The sequence below is a fragment of the Cariama cristata genome, unplaced genomic scaffold (assembly GCF_000690535.1).
Source record: "Cariama cristata isolate BGI_N322 unplaced genomic scaffold, ASM69053v1 scaffold10033, whole genome shotgun sequence".
Classification (NCBI taxonomy): Eukaryota; Metazoa; Chordata; class Aves; order Cariamiformes; family Cariamidae; genus Cariama; species Cariama cristata.
The window spans coordinates 39394-57040 of record NW_009610123.1 but is presented as its reverse complement, the minus strand read 5'-3'; the positions used below and the strand labels follow the sequence as shown (position 1 = coordinate 57040).

Genomic DNA, 17647 nt, shown 5'->3' with positions numbered 1-17647 from the left:
AACCAAGTTAGTGTTTATTTATACCAACAGAGCAATTTTATTTTGGAACACACACCTGCACAAATTCCTCTAAAACAACAGAAATAATGTGCAATGTTCCAAAAATAAAGAAACAAACTGCCCTTTCATGCTGAAATCCTCAGAATAATAAAGTACAGAAGATTTTACATCTGAACCTCTAGTTACACTAGACATTTTGCTTTCTTTATAATGAAGAATATGCTAGAAAATAGCTGTTAAGAAAAAAGTAACACAGAACTTGTTGTAACTGGTTCTGCTGGCCAAATATCAATGTCATTAGAAGAACTACAATTACATCTCTGTGCATAAGAGCCTGAAATACCAGATATCACAAAATAAACAAAAAGAAATATTCAAAGTTTCAGTCAGAATTAATTAGAAAAGTAATCCACATCAGAGCTATTGCTTTGCATCATATGCAGTTTATACTTTTGTTCCCTTTTAAGGACACTTAATAAATAACATTATCATAATGCTCACATTTTTCCTCAGAGTTTCCTCTTTTCTGACAGAATGATTTATAAGGAATTGTTGCAATCTGCCACACATTCATCTGGTTACACCCTTACCAGCACGCATAACCCGAGCCATGCTAGGAATGTGGAAAGAGACCTGAGGAGCCAGAAGGTAATGTGCATTAAGCAAGCCAGAGTGAGACATATGCCTAAAGAAGGCAATACTCAACATAACTCAACAGTTTGCTCAACAGGCAAAACTAGCAACGTACCACTGCCAACACATCCACGACTGCCCAGTTTAACACTGGGACAGCATCGACACACTCGCAGTTTCACAGCTGGTCCTGTAGATCACAAGGGAGCCACTAGTGGGATTGTGTCGATCTACCACTCATTCGCACTGAGCTGAGCCTTTTCATTTCCAGTTCAGATATAACAAAATAGGGGAGATTTAAAACAAGGAAAAAAGTGACTAGAGTGAGGAAAAATGGGGGCTGGGGGGGAGGCGAGAGGTAGGAGATAAGGATGAGAGAAGAGATTCCCCATATCAGAGGCATTTTGTAAGAAAAGCCTTCTTACCCAGCTCCGCTTTTCCAAGCAAGCAATTGAGGAAAGTCGCGCAGGAACCGCAGCACCAACCCACCCCTTAATCGGCATCTCTAACTCACAATTTTGTGCTTGTATCTGCTGGACAAAATTTAGAGACGGTGATCTTGCAACCTGCCTTGTCTTTAACAGTTTTCCTGTCATTTTGTCTTCTCAGAGAGCAGCCTGTAAGATTTATTCCCTGCAAGCAAAACTCTTTTTTCAAGTTCAATCTTGCTTAATGAGTTACTTTTTATTATGCGAAGCTTTTTAATGCGTTGTTTGTTCTGTCAAGCCCAAATAATTGCTGACATTCTAATCATGAGGCCCCTTGGAAAAAAAAGGGTTTTTTTGCTTAAAAGCAATCTTTACGTTTGCCTATAAAGCAATTATATCATGTTTAAACCATTTTAATATAAAAATAGCCTTTCCACATTTTAAATACTGCAGAGGATAAAATGTATAAAACTGCCTTCTTCAGATTTTGATCGTTCCCTCTCTTACTTAAATCTGAATTTAATATATTCCTTTTTAGGCATGAAGAAGATAGCTAGCGATAGCAGCACCAGCTTTCTTCTCTAGTTCTTCCCAAACCCTGAAAAAGGAATTATCCATCTAAAAAGCAGAGACTGATCTCTCTCTCCTAATATGAAAGCTACATTTTATTGTAGGCATATATAAAAATCAAATTCTATGGGGAAACAGCTTCTAAGGCCAGCTGGAATTTAGCATACCATGTTCTCGCATATATTTTGTCAATTTTGTCAAAAACTCTGCCCTCCCCTTTCTCCTCCTCCTCTCTACAGGGGAAAGGGAACAGCTCTGAACCTACAAAGAACAAAAAACACAGGAAGTTTTGCTAAACTGATTTAGTTATTCCAAGAAAAATGCAACTGTAAATCCCTGTCATACACATGCATACCGCTGAATATTCAGAATGGCAATATTAAATAGTTACCTGGGACTTTGGTTAAAGCTACCAAACGAGCAACTATTTTAACTTTTTTTTTTCTTATTCTTGATTGCTATTTGCCTATTAATTCTCAAGGATTTTAGCTCAATCAAACTTGTCAGATCATCCAACAAAGAACACTCAGTAATTGTTTTGTTTCTTTAAAAGCACTCACTGTCACAGAGGTGATCAAGATTTATTACTCTAAAATACAGGAGCATTTTTTTTTACTTTTTTTCATTTAAGAAATGGGTGCTAATTAAAGAGAAACATTTAAAGTGGGCAGTGGCTCCGCCCTCAAAACAAAAACAGCAGCTTAATGCTGCAAGATCTCTTCCCTTTCCACAGTTAAGTACTGCCAGTTTGTTACTTAGTTTCAGTTATAATAGCTTATTTACGATATTGCTACCACTGGATGGGATCTGCATTACTACATTTGGAATCAAGTGCACAGATGCAATCGACTCATCTTGAATTCACAAAATTACAAGTTTTCACTCTCCCCCACTGAATAGCTATTAATTTTTCTTTTTTAGCAGACAGAAAAAGTACAATAGCATGTGTGACTCCAAAGAAGTCCTGATCCGAACAGCAGCCTTTTGTTGTGAACATGGTTTCCATCAACCTCCCTGGAAGATGAAATTCCAGTACCACAAAGGGCTGCAGAAGGTTCCCATATTGGTTGGGCCAAAGGACTATGACAGCACTGATAAACCCAAAAAACTGTTTTGCTACTTTGAATGTGACTACTGAAAACGGTAAGATCTCTCAACTATACAGAACACCCATGTCTTGACCCCTCTGCATTTGTGTCAGAGACAAGCAGATTCTAAGGAGGAATCCTCTTAGGAAGACACCACCGTCTACCAGCAGAACTCCATCTGCATTACAAAAACGCTACTAATTGCTCCAAAGCTGAGACTGGGTTGGGTTTTGTATTACCTCACGCTTCCGTGTGAGGAAAGAGATATAACTATCCCTACTCAAAAAAAGTCCTCCTACTCAAAATTGGTTTTGAATGTGTATTTTTGAGGTAAACGAAAACAATAACCATTTTCTAAAATGGCTACAATCTGATAATATCCCAGTGGAGCTGAAAGCTCTGGCTTTTCTTGTCAAACATGGCTAGGATACTAGATCTCTTCCTTTTCTCTTTGCCAAAAAAAAACCTCATAAGGCCATCTTCTCCTCTAGCAGCCTAAAGCAATGAGAAATAGCAAATGTTCTTACAAAAAAGGTCTCTTGCCATACCAGGGTAACTGGGAAAAAGACATAAGCACAGCCTTTGCAAGCTCTGCCAGAGAAGACTTTGTTCTTAATCTCTACTGATTAAGCTTATGAAAAATCAAAGCATTGTAAGCATATTTTCAAAGACTTTTGAACAGACTTCCTTCTACACTATGTGATATATGAAAGAAAACTAGCATTACAACATTAAGCAGGTGAAAAAATGCAAGCTACCTGGCTAATGCCACTGCAAGATGGCACATAGCAGGTTTACCTGCATGCTTTGGCTACCATTTAAAGTTTAACCACCAACACTAATTTTACATTTGCTGCTACTTATCTTAAAGTACAGGAATCACAGGTAGTAATATTTTCTTTGAACTTCTTTATTAAATACCAAATCTGTAAAAATCTAAAGATGATAAATAACTTGAGGAAGAATTTTTCAATCACATGGAGTATTTTCTACAACTACTATCTAGATCAGATCTCTTATGTTGTGCCATAAAAGAAACAACAAGAAATTTATTATCAATCTCAACATAAATTATAAACCGTAGATTTTGTCCAAATATGGAAAAGCTCCCAAGAAACTCCAATTCGGCATTGCATGGATACCAAACGTGAGTTACAATATGGCTGAAAAACATAGTCCCCAAGATGAATTTTATGCAATTCCGTAATTCATAGCCAACCAAGACAGCATGCCACCCTGAGTGACCTAGTTTTGAAGACTGTATCCTGGTCATCTCCAAGATAAACAATATCCCAAGCAATCCTCAGAAAACCATAAATGAACAAAATGCCGACCGCACACTCCTCCAGAACAGGCTATCATCAGTACTTCTGACCACATTCCCACAAAAGCATCATACCAAAACTGTTACTCCTTACATGTGTCAGAAAACACAATCCAATCCAAACACCATGCAATTCCAATGATAATTCTGATCTCTACAAAATTATCCTGCCTACACAAAAGGTAAAAGTTTCCAGAACTCTGTTCAAGCTACCCCAGTTGCAAGCCATATTAGATTAATGTCTCTGCCAACATACAAACTTAGCATAATGTATACTAACCCTCCCCACTCCATAGAGATCACAAACCAATTATGACAAACGGTAGTCTCACTGTCTATTTATTTTACTGGAAAGCATTCACTCACCAGAATACGATAACGAGAGTAGAATAAAAATCTTAATTCGGTCCTATGTAAGTTATATTACTCCCCAGACAGAAACGGATGTATGTTACTACTCTGAAAGAAAATTTTGCACTGAGGATGAGCTCTAAAATGACTGCAGGAACACTAATTTCACATAGTGGGAGCTGCCAAGTTATCAGTGGTTGTACACAATGTAAAGAATTTCTCTTTATAGGTACCGGAACAAAAAAGGAGTCACAAAGTTGAAATGACTTAGTGATGAAAGGAAGTAAGTCCACCCAATTCTACATACATAAAACAGGATTTAATAATCTTAGTTGCATATCACAGAAACTAATTATCTTACCTGAAAATTACTAAACACAGGCTTCATTGAAATGCAGAATAACTATTTAAAAACATGTAAGAAATAGAGAGGAGAGAATTAGAAAACAAAATGCAGTTAAACAACAGGGATCCAAAAGTTCAGGAACGTCAATCTATCTCTTTTCACAACAAAAAAGTGAGGACTTGGAACTCGCTCAGGAGACCTTCATTCTGCCCAGAAGGTCACTGTGGAAACAAGGGAGTTCGGTGGCGGGCTCTGGTCAGTTTGATCTTAAGGAGTAGGAGTGAAAAGGTGTATGTTTGACTAAGCATCTAATAGACTTTTGAGAAGAGAAGGCTTTTACATCAGTTGCCATTTACTGCATTTCTATCGTCTTTAATTTCCAGTGTATTCATCTCTATTATCAGAAGAAAGGCCAGAAAAAAAGAGGAAAAGCCTACTAGACTTCAGCATCCTCCAAAGTTAGGCCAAAGAACAACAAACATGAGCAATCATTGTGGTTGACCTCTAAAGGGCTAACTCTGGTTTCAATAAAACCCTACTGGTACCTTTGACCAGAAGCGTGGTAGTGCTACAGAGACGCAACTATGCACATTAAGTGCAGGAATTTATTTCAAACACACACAGAAAAGTGGTTAAATGAACACTAGGCAGAACCACTTTTGTTTCTATTCATAAGTGACTTCCACTGCAGCCTTACAAACTAACCCATACCACTGTGTACGCTGCAGTTTATGAAGATTATTTGCCAGGCTTATTCTCCGGATATAAGCATGTTAATTATTAACTTATTCTCTTACCCTACTCTTCAAATGTGTTACAGAAAGATGAGTAATAGCACAAAACTCCTGTTCCAACTCTAATTTTCCCCTCCCTCCGTTATTGTTGCAGCATGAGAGGCAGGGACTTCAGATTTAGACACAATAAACAGAGATTACATTCCTTTAGTAAGGTGTGCCAGAAACCTGAGACCTTTCAGCCAAAGAAGTATCGTAACACATTCTCCCTAATTATTATGCAATATTACAGTCTTCCACAGCAGGAACGTAATTTCATGGTTAGAATCCAACCCATTCACTAAAAAGCTGTTATACAGCACTCTCAGAAGGAAGGATTTTTAATAAAACAGGACTGTTGAGTCAAAAAGATAAACCAGTAAGAAGCTTGTATGATTCAGCTTTATCACAAAGCTAGCATTTATCACCCTTCCACACGTGCACATTTTTTGTGAATAGTCTTAAAAGCATAACGACAGTAAATACTTTTCTTTATTTACCTTATGCAATTCTGCATGAAAGGACTTAAAATTATTCATGTTTCTAGAAATCTGTATAATTTCCATTTCTCAACATTGTAGATATCTGGTTCCTAATAAATGACTGAAATAGCTGAATACATAAATTCACTTAAAAAATCTCCAGGGTTACAACTTCATTTTTCCAGTTAGAAAAACATTTAGTTTAGAAATAAAAAATATTTGCTTTCAATAAATGCAAACTTAATTATAAAGTCAAACACAAAGCATTCTAAAATTGTATTTCTCTTTTTCAGCTTCTTAATTCTCCAATTTCACAATTTTTTTTCAGAGAACAAAGAAATGGAAACAAATCTGTTAACACAAACACCATGCTACAGCTCTATATGCAAGTGCATTTAAAGAGAAAACTTAAGACACGATATACCTGCATGACACCCGGTAGAATGGATATCCTGGTAGAGGCACAGAGTTTGAAAATCCAGACTGACTCGACATTGCCTTCAGGTATTGCATCCACTTAAATCGCTTCTATATTCCATATGTTAATTCCTTACCAAAAAAAGTATGTATGTGTGTATCCATCTGTACATTTGTTCAAAGCTAACTAAAAAGACACCAAGTGCATATTCAAAGGTCTTGAAGATTCTGCCTGCGTTTCAAACTGCTTCCTCAGTAGTGAAATTCCTAAAAGCCACCACCCTCATGACATCACATACTACAAAATCATAAACATGCAATTGTTTCAGTAAAGCAAAGACAGCCCGTCGTTTTTGACTCGACAGAAAATCCTGCACCGCATTCTTGTTGAAAACACAGTGCCTTTCTGGCTGGCGAAAGGCAGCAAGAGCGGCTGCCTCAAACAGCAGCCCGGCTTTGGCAGTCAGCCAGCAACCAGCAGAACTTACTGCCAATGCCGCAAATCCCTCCTATCAGCTAATGAAGATCCAGACTGAAGGTGAAACATGATTTTAGCCCATCACAAGAATTTCCTTGGAAATGCATGAGATCCGTGACCTTGAACTTAGTGACAAAAATCTCTTTTAAAATTTTCAGTTAAATGTACAATGCATACTCTTGTTTTATAAGCAACATCCGATTGCACTGCACAGCACAGTAGTATGAAGAAAAATTATATTGAGTTTTCCCCTCCTAAAAGAGAATCCTATCATGCTACATGTTCAACTATGGGAAAGCAGGAGGGAAGGATAGGAAATGGAATCTTAAACCACATTACTTAAGCACCGAATAAAGATAGTTATGTGCATGCATTCCTGTAGTGCTTTACTACAGCTTCAATCAAAGAAATATCAAAAGCAAGATTTCTCTTGATATACAGTATGATGGTAAGTTACATGAAAGTTTATTTGGGTATGCCTTCGTCAGGAGAGGAAAAGACAACTGGAAAGCAGAAAGTCACGTGAGTAGCCACAGTATAGCCCAGTGGCACGACTTATGTCAAATAGACTTAAGTGATTATTACGTACCTACACTCTCTTAGCGTAAAGGTGGTGTACAGTGCCCTCACGTGAAGACTTGCTTAGTTTAAGCAAAATATTAAATCAAACAGATTTTAAAATTATTTCATTATCTGTGGTAGCTGCACTGAAAACATTAAAATGTTGAATTTAATACCTCTACCCCATGACATATTATTTACTCTCATATTATTTTATTTTGTCTCTCAGTTTTGGAAAAAGACTGAATTGGTTTCACTTGGTTTATCACAAGCTGAAAATCAAAATCCCAGTCATTAGGAAAATGGTACAAAACTTTGTCACTATTCTATGTGCCTTTTAAAGTCTGACTTAAAAGAATGGGAGCTTGTTCTACCTTAAACGCGTCTTAAATTCAAAACTAAATCTGATCTCAGTGGAATATTTAGTTTCTTGTTCACATAACCCAACTGGTTTTATTGTGTTTTAACAGTGCTGTGATGTTTTACATTGCCTAAATATTATTTGTCAAGGTGTAAAAAAAAAAAAAGGGGCAGTTTATTTATGAAACATGGATGACAACATTTCAAATGGAGATGAAACAGTAGGAGGAAAAAAAAACCAAAACAATCACAGGCTACAGAATAACGGCTTGGTCCTCAAAAAAATGGAAATGCTTATTAATTACCTCTGCACATGGTCACACTCAGAGCTCAGTCAAGTCACTGACTGTTCCCACCAGCTACAATTTGGGGAACCACAGGTCATCTCACACAATAAATGCAATGTACACTTGCACACAGAATAACATACAGATACCACAGGTCACAGCATATGGCACCAGTTTCTGAAGCGCTATAAAATTGCCAGGACAAGACATTAAAGAGAACACAGTTTGCCCAGAGAAGTAATGTTTTTTTATTAGCCCAACTGGTATGTCTGGGAAAACAAACAAGCTTCTGGGCATGTCATTTTGCAGAAATTTTTATACCTCTCCTAGCTGTTAAGAAAAAGTCAGAAAAGGCAATTCAAGCACAAATGATGTCATAGTACCAGCTGAATTTTTACAGACAGACTTGAAAAAGCAGCTTTTATAAGCATAATCTCTCTCATGTCTAGTATGGAGCACTAATTCCAAAACCCATGACTCTCAAAACCCACAGAGGTAACAGCAAAAAAAAGGGTTGTGTGCATGTGAGAGGAAGAGAAAACTCTACCAGGCCAGTCCAAGTCACCTCATCAGGGCTGCGAGGCCAAGTGCTATTCCCTGTCACCCCTATGGCCACAGCTGTCGAGGGCCACAGAAGCCGTCCTGCTGCGCTTGCTGGGCTTGGACCCCGTCAGTCACCTGGTGTGCGCAGCCCTAAAGCACCTGCATTTCTACCTTGTATATTTACTCATTTTTTATTTGGTGCCTCCTTGACACTGATAATCACAGCATTAACACATTTATGCAGTAATTCTGATCTCAGAATAATTCTTCTTAGTTCCAACGAGGATTTAGCATGTTTCCATTTGATTTGCCAGCTGAAAAGAATGTCAGTGTCAAGTCAGCAGACTACAGGCTTATAAACCAGGAGTCTTAGAGGCTGTCAGTGGCTCACCATGCGATTTTACAAAAATCACTTAGTCTCTTAATGCCTAGCTTATCCACATAATAAGGAAAATATACTGGCTGACAGCAATGGAATGATGCGAGGTTAAAACTTTTTTTTGTAATTAAGTATTGAAATCCTCTGATTAAAGATTTATGAAGGGATAAAACAGCTGTAGCATTTGAGGGAAAAGATGTGTGGGAATATTCAGAACAGAGCTTTCTTTTTGTCTCCTGCTCCTAGCTTTAATACAACAGAAGCATTATTGCTCTGAAATTTCAATTTAAATTTAAAAGCCATTTAAATTTTAAAATGTGGTGGAAACTACACTGTTTTGAAACCGGTGGTCAGCATTACCATAGCATTTAAAGATGGGGATAAGCGAGATGACAACAGGCAGACAAAAACTGAATCTAAGACGATCTTTACAGAAGCAGAATCCTTCATTGGTAAGCATCATACCAGTGCAGTGATTTAGAAACAGGAGGGGAAAATGTGGCATAGGAGGGAGAAAGGGGGAAGAGAAAAGCTGGTAAAGACCAAAGAGAAAGCCTCCACACAATGATACCCAACATCTACCAAGTGCCGCTTTTATTTCTTTCCACATGCAGGCTTGATTACAGCACAGAACTACTTCTGGGATCCAGACCTACTTGCCAAACACCACCTCCAATAAGAGAGACAAGTGGGTTTCGTTCCAACTGCAGTCATGGTTGTTTGAATTTTACTTCCCTGTTTTAGTGCCAACAAACTCACTTAAAATTAACCACATTAGTATTGTTTGGCATAGCAGCCAATGTAGTACTTATTACTTTGCTGGAACAAAATTAAACAAAGAAAATAAGTTTGAGGCACAAATACTGTGTGTTCTAGAATTTACAGTGACCTTAATACTGAAGTAACTGACCCATTAGCCATTACAGCATTTAATGCTGCTACTTGCAAAGGTACACAATACTTAACTGAGGTGTAACTGCACTTCAAAAAGCAAGGATAGGCTGAAAAATTGGAGAAGAGCAAGCTCATGACCACTTTCAGGTATTTCAAACAAGTAGCACTCTTGGTAAACTAACAGAAAATTCATTTAAACTAAAAAGGCAGACTGAAGAAGAAATAGAAACTAACCTCATTACGTGAATCTAAATCAACTTCATCAAGTCTAGAAGTGAAAGCAGGAACATTGTAAACAGTTATGTGACGATATATCAAAATGCATATAAAATGTTTAGTATTCATAAAAATAGAATGAAGTGTCATGCAGAAATTATTGTAACATCAATACTATAAATCACTAATTTACTCCCATACAAAGTGTTATATTTGATACTTTCCCTGCCTGCTAAGAAATGTATTAGACACTAAAACAGAAGGAAAAAATAATTCTAGGAAATGTAGGAAAAATCATTACATGGAGTTTGAAAATAACAGTAATACTTACAAAGAAAATATTACAAAGATATTCAATATAATGAGCAGTACTTAGAAGACATAATGGAAAGTCTTTTTCTCCTTTCTGTATGAAACACAAGAATAAGGAAATATTCAACAACACCGAAGAATAATGGCAAATTTGAAACTGAAGGACACTATCACTGAAAACTCAACACTCATCCAGAGTTAAACACTAACTGGATATTTGGGGCAGGGAAGGAAAAAAAAAAACCACCAACCACCCAGAAGCAATAACAGAAAAGCACTAGAAGGAAAGAGGACTTGAAAACACCACCAGAACTTGGGAGAAAGCAATCTAACCGAGCTGCCAAAGGACGCAGACGAGTGGGTTCAATGATAACGCATAATCTCTGCTGCACTCCTAAGCTTATTGGTCAAACAACTGAACTGAGATTTATTCTTTTCAGGCTATTTTTCCAAGAAAACTGAAGTGATCGCTGTCACATAGGCAGATACAGAATGAGCAGGTTAGTTGTTGCTTTCAGGTAGGCTACCTAATGGAAAAAAAAAGAAAAGTGAGCAACCTCTGAAATAAAATAAGCAGCACATGAAGATGTTTGTATTCTGACTTCAATTAAACTGGGTTCTCCAAAGAAAAAAAAACAAAAACAAAAACAAAAAAAAAAAACCAAACCAAACCAAAAACAAAACCACAAACCACCACATCTACCTTCTCCCCCTCTCCTACTCCACCTTCCAGTCTTTAAAATTTCCCATTTACCTGCCCTCTAATACCTGGTTGCTCTCTTCACCTTTCAGTAGCTTTGAATTTCCCCAGCCCCTCCCTCCCTCCTGCTGTTAAGGCAGCTTTCTTGCCATATACATGGCACTATCCTGGTAGGTCTATTACAAGCTTGTTCAGCTCGACAGCCCATTTATCTAGCCTAGAGATGGTTGCCTGTTACCCATCCTCATCCTCCATCAGCTTTACATCATTCCCAGTAAGATCTTTAAAAAGAAGTAAACATCCCAAAGAGCAAACGACAGTTGATTAAACAACTAAGTGTTGCACACTTCGTAAAGACACTGAAGTTTCCCCACGTTTTCTTCATGTACTCTCTGTCCATATAATGTCATGTCCTGAAATATGTCTAGTGATGCTGACACAAAATCAATTCAAGAGGCAAGATTCCCAAGAAGAGCATGAAACTCTGCTTAGTTTCTCAAGCTTGTCTGTCTCAAGTTATTTTTAGAAGGAAACAGTGAGTGTAAAGCTACCCTCTCAAACTGAATACTGGAACATGAAGTTAGCATTTCTTATGATACAAAAATAAGTGAAATTTCCTTTGGAAGGAGCTTCAAATTTGCAGTTGGGCCCCACATTAGCTATTGAAAGGCTGAGTAGGTCAGATGGAAAGGTACCAGGGTGGCTGGAGGAAGAGATCTACTTACTCTTTCCTTAGCATCCAGGTGTGAGATTTGAACTCCCCTGGCTATTACCAAATACCAGCACCAGAAAGAGCACAAAGGTTTTAAGACTTTTCAAGCACTATGCAATCCTCCATCATCTCTCCCGTAAGTCCATCTTTGTTTCTCTCAACCAGGCATCAGAGGTGGAGCTTAGCACTCTCTGCAGAACAGAGCCATTGCCCGGCCAACCCGTACAGTAGTTAAAAAAGTCCACTCAGGGATGCAAACCAGAGCACAGAAATTTAAAACCAAGCTATTCTAGGTCATTCTTTCCTTCACTTTAAGGAAGCCCCTCAGTGGCAAAATGCTTGCATTTTTACTTGCATGCACTTTAAAGAGGGAAAAATGTGTTCCCAAACCTAATTTTCCAGATCGGAAAACACATAACAGTTATATGGGACCTGCCTTTCAGCTGCTTCTGCAATATTCAAGTTGCAAAAAGGCTCCTTTGAAGCAACCTGTATATCACGTGAAATTCTTGAGAAAGGCATATTTTGCAAGACGAAATGCCAACGCATTCTTCTCTGTGACCATGCAGGCCGGTAAGAGTGATGGAACACCATAAAGTACAAATAATGAGGGCCTTGAAATATAAAGCATCTGAAATTTAAGGAATTTATTTCCATTAAGGATACGTTCTTCAAGGAATAGAGAAGTAATAGTAACTGCAAGATATAGCAGTAGGTTTTATTTCTGCATCCAGAAGCTTAATCTTAAGATGCCACATATGAAAGCAAACAATTCTGTTTCATTCCATGCTCCTCTTCAGAGATACAGAAGTCACACAGAGACTTTAGCAGCACTGACTTAAAACTAGTTGTCCTCTAGACAGACACATCAGCTTCCATGTGTTCAGAACATCATTCCAGGAATCAGTCATTAAAAACATATAATAAAAAGCTAAATACTACTCAACAAAATGAACTTCAAAAGGCATTGGATTTGGAAGAATTCCACACTTAATACTTTATTTGGCAGATTTAAAAAAAATAGTAAGTCTGGACTGAATCTTTCTGTCAGAGTCTGAAGCTAGATTTTAAAAACGCCTACACCTGAAACAAAGCCTAGAATTTACTCTAACAATCTGAGAATTCATAGTGGAGTTACTAGGACTGATATGTAGGCTTGCTACCTTAGTCCTTCCAGACATTCTTACTTGGATTAAGAAATAATATTTTTAATGTCTTTGTTTCAATCTGGAACAAAAAAGCAAAAATTATTAAATTCACATCTAAACAGGATTATATTTTTAGCCTAAACATAAAACTGCTCTTCGCTACTTTACTAGTAGACAGGCTCTAAAGATGCTCAGAAGTCCAACCGCCAGGCCCTGACTTGCAAGGCAATCTAAACAGTACTACCCAAAAGCCATTCCAGTTACCAGCAGTTACGGTGCACCCTGCGCAGTCCCCGTTGACCTGACTGCAAGTCACAGAACCACAGAATCGGTTTGGTTGGAAGAGACCTCTGGGGTCAGAGTCCAACCTTTGTCCTAACACCACTGTGTCAACTAGACCATGGCACTAAAGTGCTGCGTCTAGTCATGAAACCTCAAAGACATAAATCCACTGACCATGACACAGACAGAAGGGGGAAGTACCCTCCTTATGACCTTGCTTTCCTCTCCAACTGCAATTCCAGCTGAAACATTTAGCCACAAATAACCTGCAATTGGAAACTAACTTCCAGGAATCCCCTGATTGCTATCCACAGTCAGAGGCACACGGATGTTGGTTACACTGTACCTGTACACTTAAACACTCTGTACTGTACATCTTAGAATTCTAACCTACGTAAACTTTGGGGGATGATCTTACCCTCAATGCTAGTAGGAAGTGTTACCCTCCACCGCCAGGTTCACTCTGTATCATCCCCATGACCTCTGCCCAGGAAACAACGTAAACCTATCACCTGGCCACACAGTCATACCGCCTACCAGCAATCCATCACCTGCCAGTAGACTGGAAGAGGGAGACTGCTCTTGCTGGAAAGCAGGAGGTTCACAGGCCACAGCACAGGCTGCAGCAGTGAGCAAAGACACAGCACTTCATCACTGAAGTCTGCTTGGCCTGGCACTGCCCTCACACTGCCTTTGGAAGGAGGCAGCTAAAGGACCCCCAGCTTTACAGAGTATACAATCATGAGAGCTGCCATCTGCAACACACTGGGGAAGCTCAGGTTGAGTATATCAGCCTGGTGGAGAAAGGCTGTGGGATTCACACACCTGAAGCCCAGTGCCATCAGAGCTGCAAGGCTGTGAAGCCATGCCAGCATCATCACTGGCCAGAAAGAGGACAGAATTCCAAAACAAATCAAAAACCCCCAAAACCTCTAAAAACTAAAGAAGCCTAAACCAAACCAGAATCCCACCTAGTTCTGCAGTTTGACCTATCTATACAAGACTTTTCCAAACAGTTCTACAGAGCAAAGATTTTTAAGGTCTGTATCAGGTATTGACTATCTTCAAAAACCATTTGGGAGCGATCATTGCATTTTCTGCTTACTGCATTTGTAAACACAAGAGTATAAATCTTGTGTGGTGTAGAATCAGCAGCAATTCCACATTTCAGTTCAAAGAAAATGAGAGCATCAAATTATATCCTCTTGCTGTATGAAATAATTCCATACTCTTAAATCTGAAATAACTCTTCTAAACAACAGGAAAAAAACATTCATGAAGACATTACATTATTATATACAAAAAATATGCAGAGCCTGAAATAGGATTAAGCTACTTTATCCTACTTAAAAATGAATTATACTGGATAGAGACAAAATTTACTGCCAAGTAACATGAAAATACTGAACAGAAAACTAACCAAAATGACTGTTTGAGCCTGCTGAGTTAACAATGTAAAAAAAAAAACAAAACAAAACAAAAAAACAAAAACAAAAAAACAAACAACACAAAACCACAACCTGAGTCAGCCAAATAAACTTTAAAGGAATAAACTTTTGCTAAAAACAAACAGGAAATCTAGTATTTCACAGAGTATGGACACATGTAAATCGGACTAAAGTGATTTAATAAAACAGTGACTACAAACATATGCAGAACCCAGAATGCTGATATTATAAGCAACTTCTAAAATTACTTTGAATTTAGAAGGCAGGTTTCTCTCTATCGTGACCCAAATGAATCTTAATTTACTTGAGCTACCAGAACATAGCAGGTTTTTCTCTCCAACAGACACAACTCATTAATACAAACTAAACACATGCCTACTTTATAGCATCCAACTTGAGCTTGCTGGCTCTTGATGAAGCTTCAAAGTATATAATATACATCTTGTAGGATTACAAATAAGGAAGGCTGAGGCTATTTTTGATCTTCTGGATAAATCAGACAGTCTTCTATGTAAGAGGACTGTCATACAGTGTCCTTTTTAACTCAGACATATGTTATGTTAACAGACCTGATAAATTCTTATCTATAAGAATAACCTATTCAAAATTCTTACTGGCAAATAAACTGTAACTACAACGCCTTGTCAATTGTGCAAATCACGTACCAGATCACAGAAAAGCATTACAACTAGAGACAAATGAAACACTATCATTTCACTTTAAAGTTGGCAATTTGGATAATTCAATGTGCCTCAAAAGAGCAAGAGGGAAAAGAAACCTTAGGGTGTACAAACTCCTGAGGTCAGGGTGATAAACGAAACCACTTCCAAAATAAGCTTTCCTAATTAAGGCTGGCATTTCCTAAATAAGAGCTGGCTGGCATTCAGTTAATATCACTGTTACAAGTAATCTGAAATATTCTTGATAAAATATTTTTAGTATTGACTCCAGCATATTAAAACCAGTTGAAGGTCATTACCAGGATGGAAAAAAAAAAAGTTCAGACACAGGAAAGATAACAAATTCATCTCTAAAACTACACAAAATATTTTGAGAACTCTGTACTTAAGTCAGTTCAAGATTGTTTGTTTATAACGATCATCTTAATGTATTATAATCAGAGCATTAAAAAAAGAAACAATGTATCCATCAGTTCTTGGATTACATCTACTGAATTCTATTTATTTGTCCCCACAGCCACACCTGGACTACCAAAAGCAGGATGAGCGTTTTTTAGTTAAAAGACAAACACATTGTATACATCATTTTAATCAAGTTTATGTCATCCCAGCCTCCCTGAAGAAATATTTAATTTGCTTAATTAGACAGATGGCACTTTTTATTATAGTTGTATTTGTTCACTGCCCCTAAGAAATTTAATTTACATAGCAAAACTTTTTCATTTGCTAGGTCAATTCATGTGCCACTAAATGGTAATTCAGCACTACAAACTAAAGTGGAGATAAATCTAACTATTCTTTGAAATACAAGTATTTCATACTAGTCTTTTTAAACAGTCAATCATTTAAACTCTTCATTCTGTGTCAGTGTAAGAACTTATTTATTTTTGGCACGTTCTTTGGTATGTCACTTCCATCTCAGAAAAAAATAATGCTAAGAAATCCTTTATATTCTGTTACATGCTTATGATTTCCATTATCATACATAATCTTGAAATGGAAGAAATTAAACTTAACCATGAAATGATACCATATACAACACAGATTTGAATCACAGTCACGCTGTTAAGAACTGCATGGAGTGCACAGAATTCTAAAAGAACAACGAGATTTATGGAAGCACAAAAAAATTAAATACCTAAAAGCACCAGAAATGGCAGTATGGAAGGTAACAGGGGCCACATGCTTTTCAAGGGCATGGGATGCATTTCCACGCAAAGCACAGCAGACAAACAGGACACCTCTTAAAACGTACACTGGCTTAGACACACAAATAAAAATCACTAATTACATTTTTACTAATCTTCTGAAGCCTGTGAAATGATTAATGTTTACAACACCTGACTAACCTTATGTGCTTTGCCAAAAGAGAAGGGCTTTTCTTTTTTCCTCTACCAAAGAGCAAGGATAAAAATGCAAAAGATATAGACTCAAGCCTGGACAATAAAACCTATGAGATGTCATTATAAGAAATAGCTAAGAGAAGGCATGATTTCATTTGCAACTGAGCTTTTGATTGCTAGAGCAATTTCATTACTTCAGAAGGCATTACAAATACTTCCACTCTTCATCCCTCGTAATAAAATCTGTTTAAACACCTTTGAAATAATGTAAATATTTATTCTCTTTGATAAGAATTAATCATCAATTTGAAGGCAAAGTCCACAATGACCAAGAAACAATCCTACCCTTCTCAGCAGGATCTTTCACAAACGTGTAATGTAAGTACTGAGAGAAAGCCAGCGTTCACAGTAGGCGCCAGGAATATCCAACATTCTCTACCTTAATTATTTAAGATAACAGTATTCAACTTTCAGGCAAGTATTCTAATCACAAAGCAAACTATGAAAAACATGGCACTAAATAAACACTGCACTTTTAAAGTTACAGGATGGAAAACTCTAAAGGGTTAGCAAGAGATCAGTACAAAATCCTTATATTGTCTCAGGCATTTAATACATGAAATACAGGAAAAAATACAGGATTTCAAATGAACAATCTTTTTGTAAGGACTGAACACTGATACATACCTGAGATAATACTTTTTCATAGCACTGTTTACAAACCAGACCGTCAGCTTGAGTCAGTCGATAACCGTTCTCATGACTAAGCCTGAAGCATTCATAAGCATTCCAAAGTGAAGTACAGTCATTAGAAAGGACCATGCTTGCCCTCTCCCCATTTGCTAAAAAAAAAAAAATCATTAACGCCTTCACTCCTCTCTTTATGCCTAGG

At 37.5% G+C, this 17647-nt stretch overlaps 1 protein-coding gene across 1 annotated transcript in view; it reads right to left on the bottom strand.

Moving 5' to 3' along the window:
- Window positions 1-6490, bottom strand: part of LOC104159774 (pleckstrin homology domain-containing family A member 7-like) — a gene marked incomplete at its 3' end in the record, with an annotated part of 64479 nt that extends 57989 nt beyond the window's left edge. The window contains exon 1 of the mRNA XM_009697769.1: window positions 6420-6490. Within this exon, the coding sequence (XP_009696071.1) occupies window positions 6420-6490 (71 nt within the window). The remainder of the gene's footprint in view (window positions 1-6419) is intronic.
- Window positions 6491-17647: the final 11157 nt, after the last annotated feature.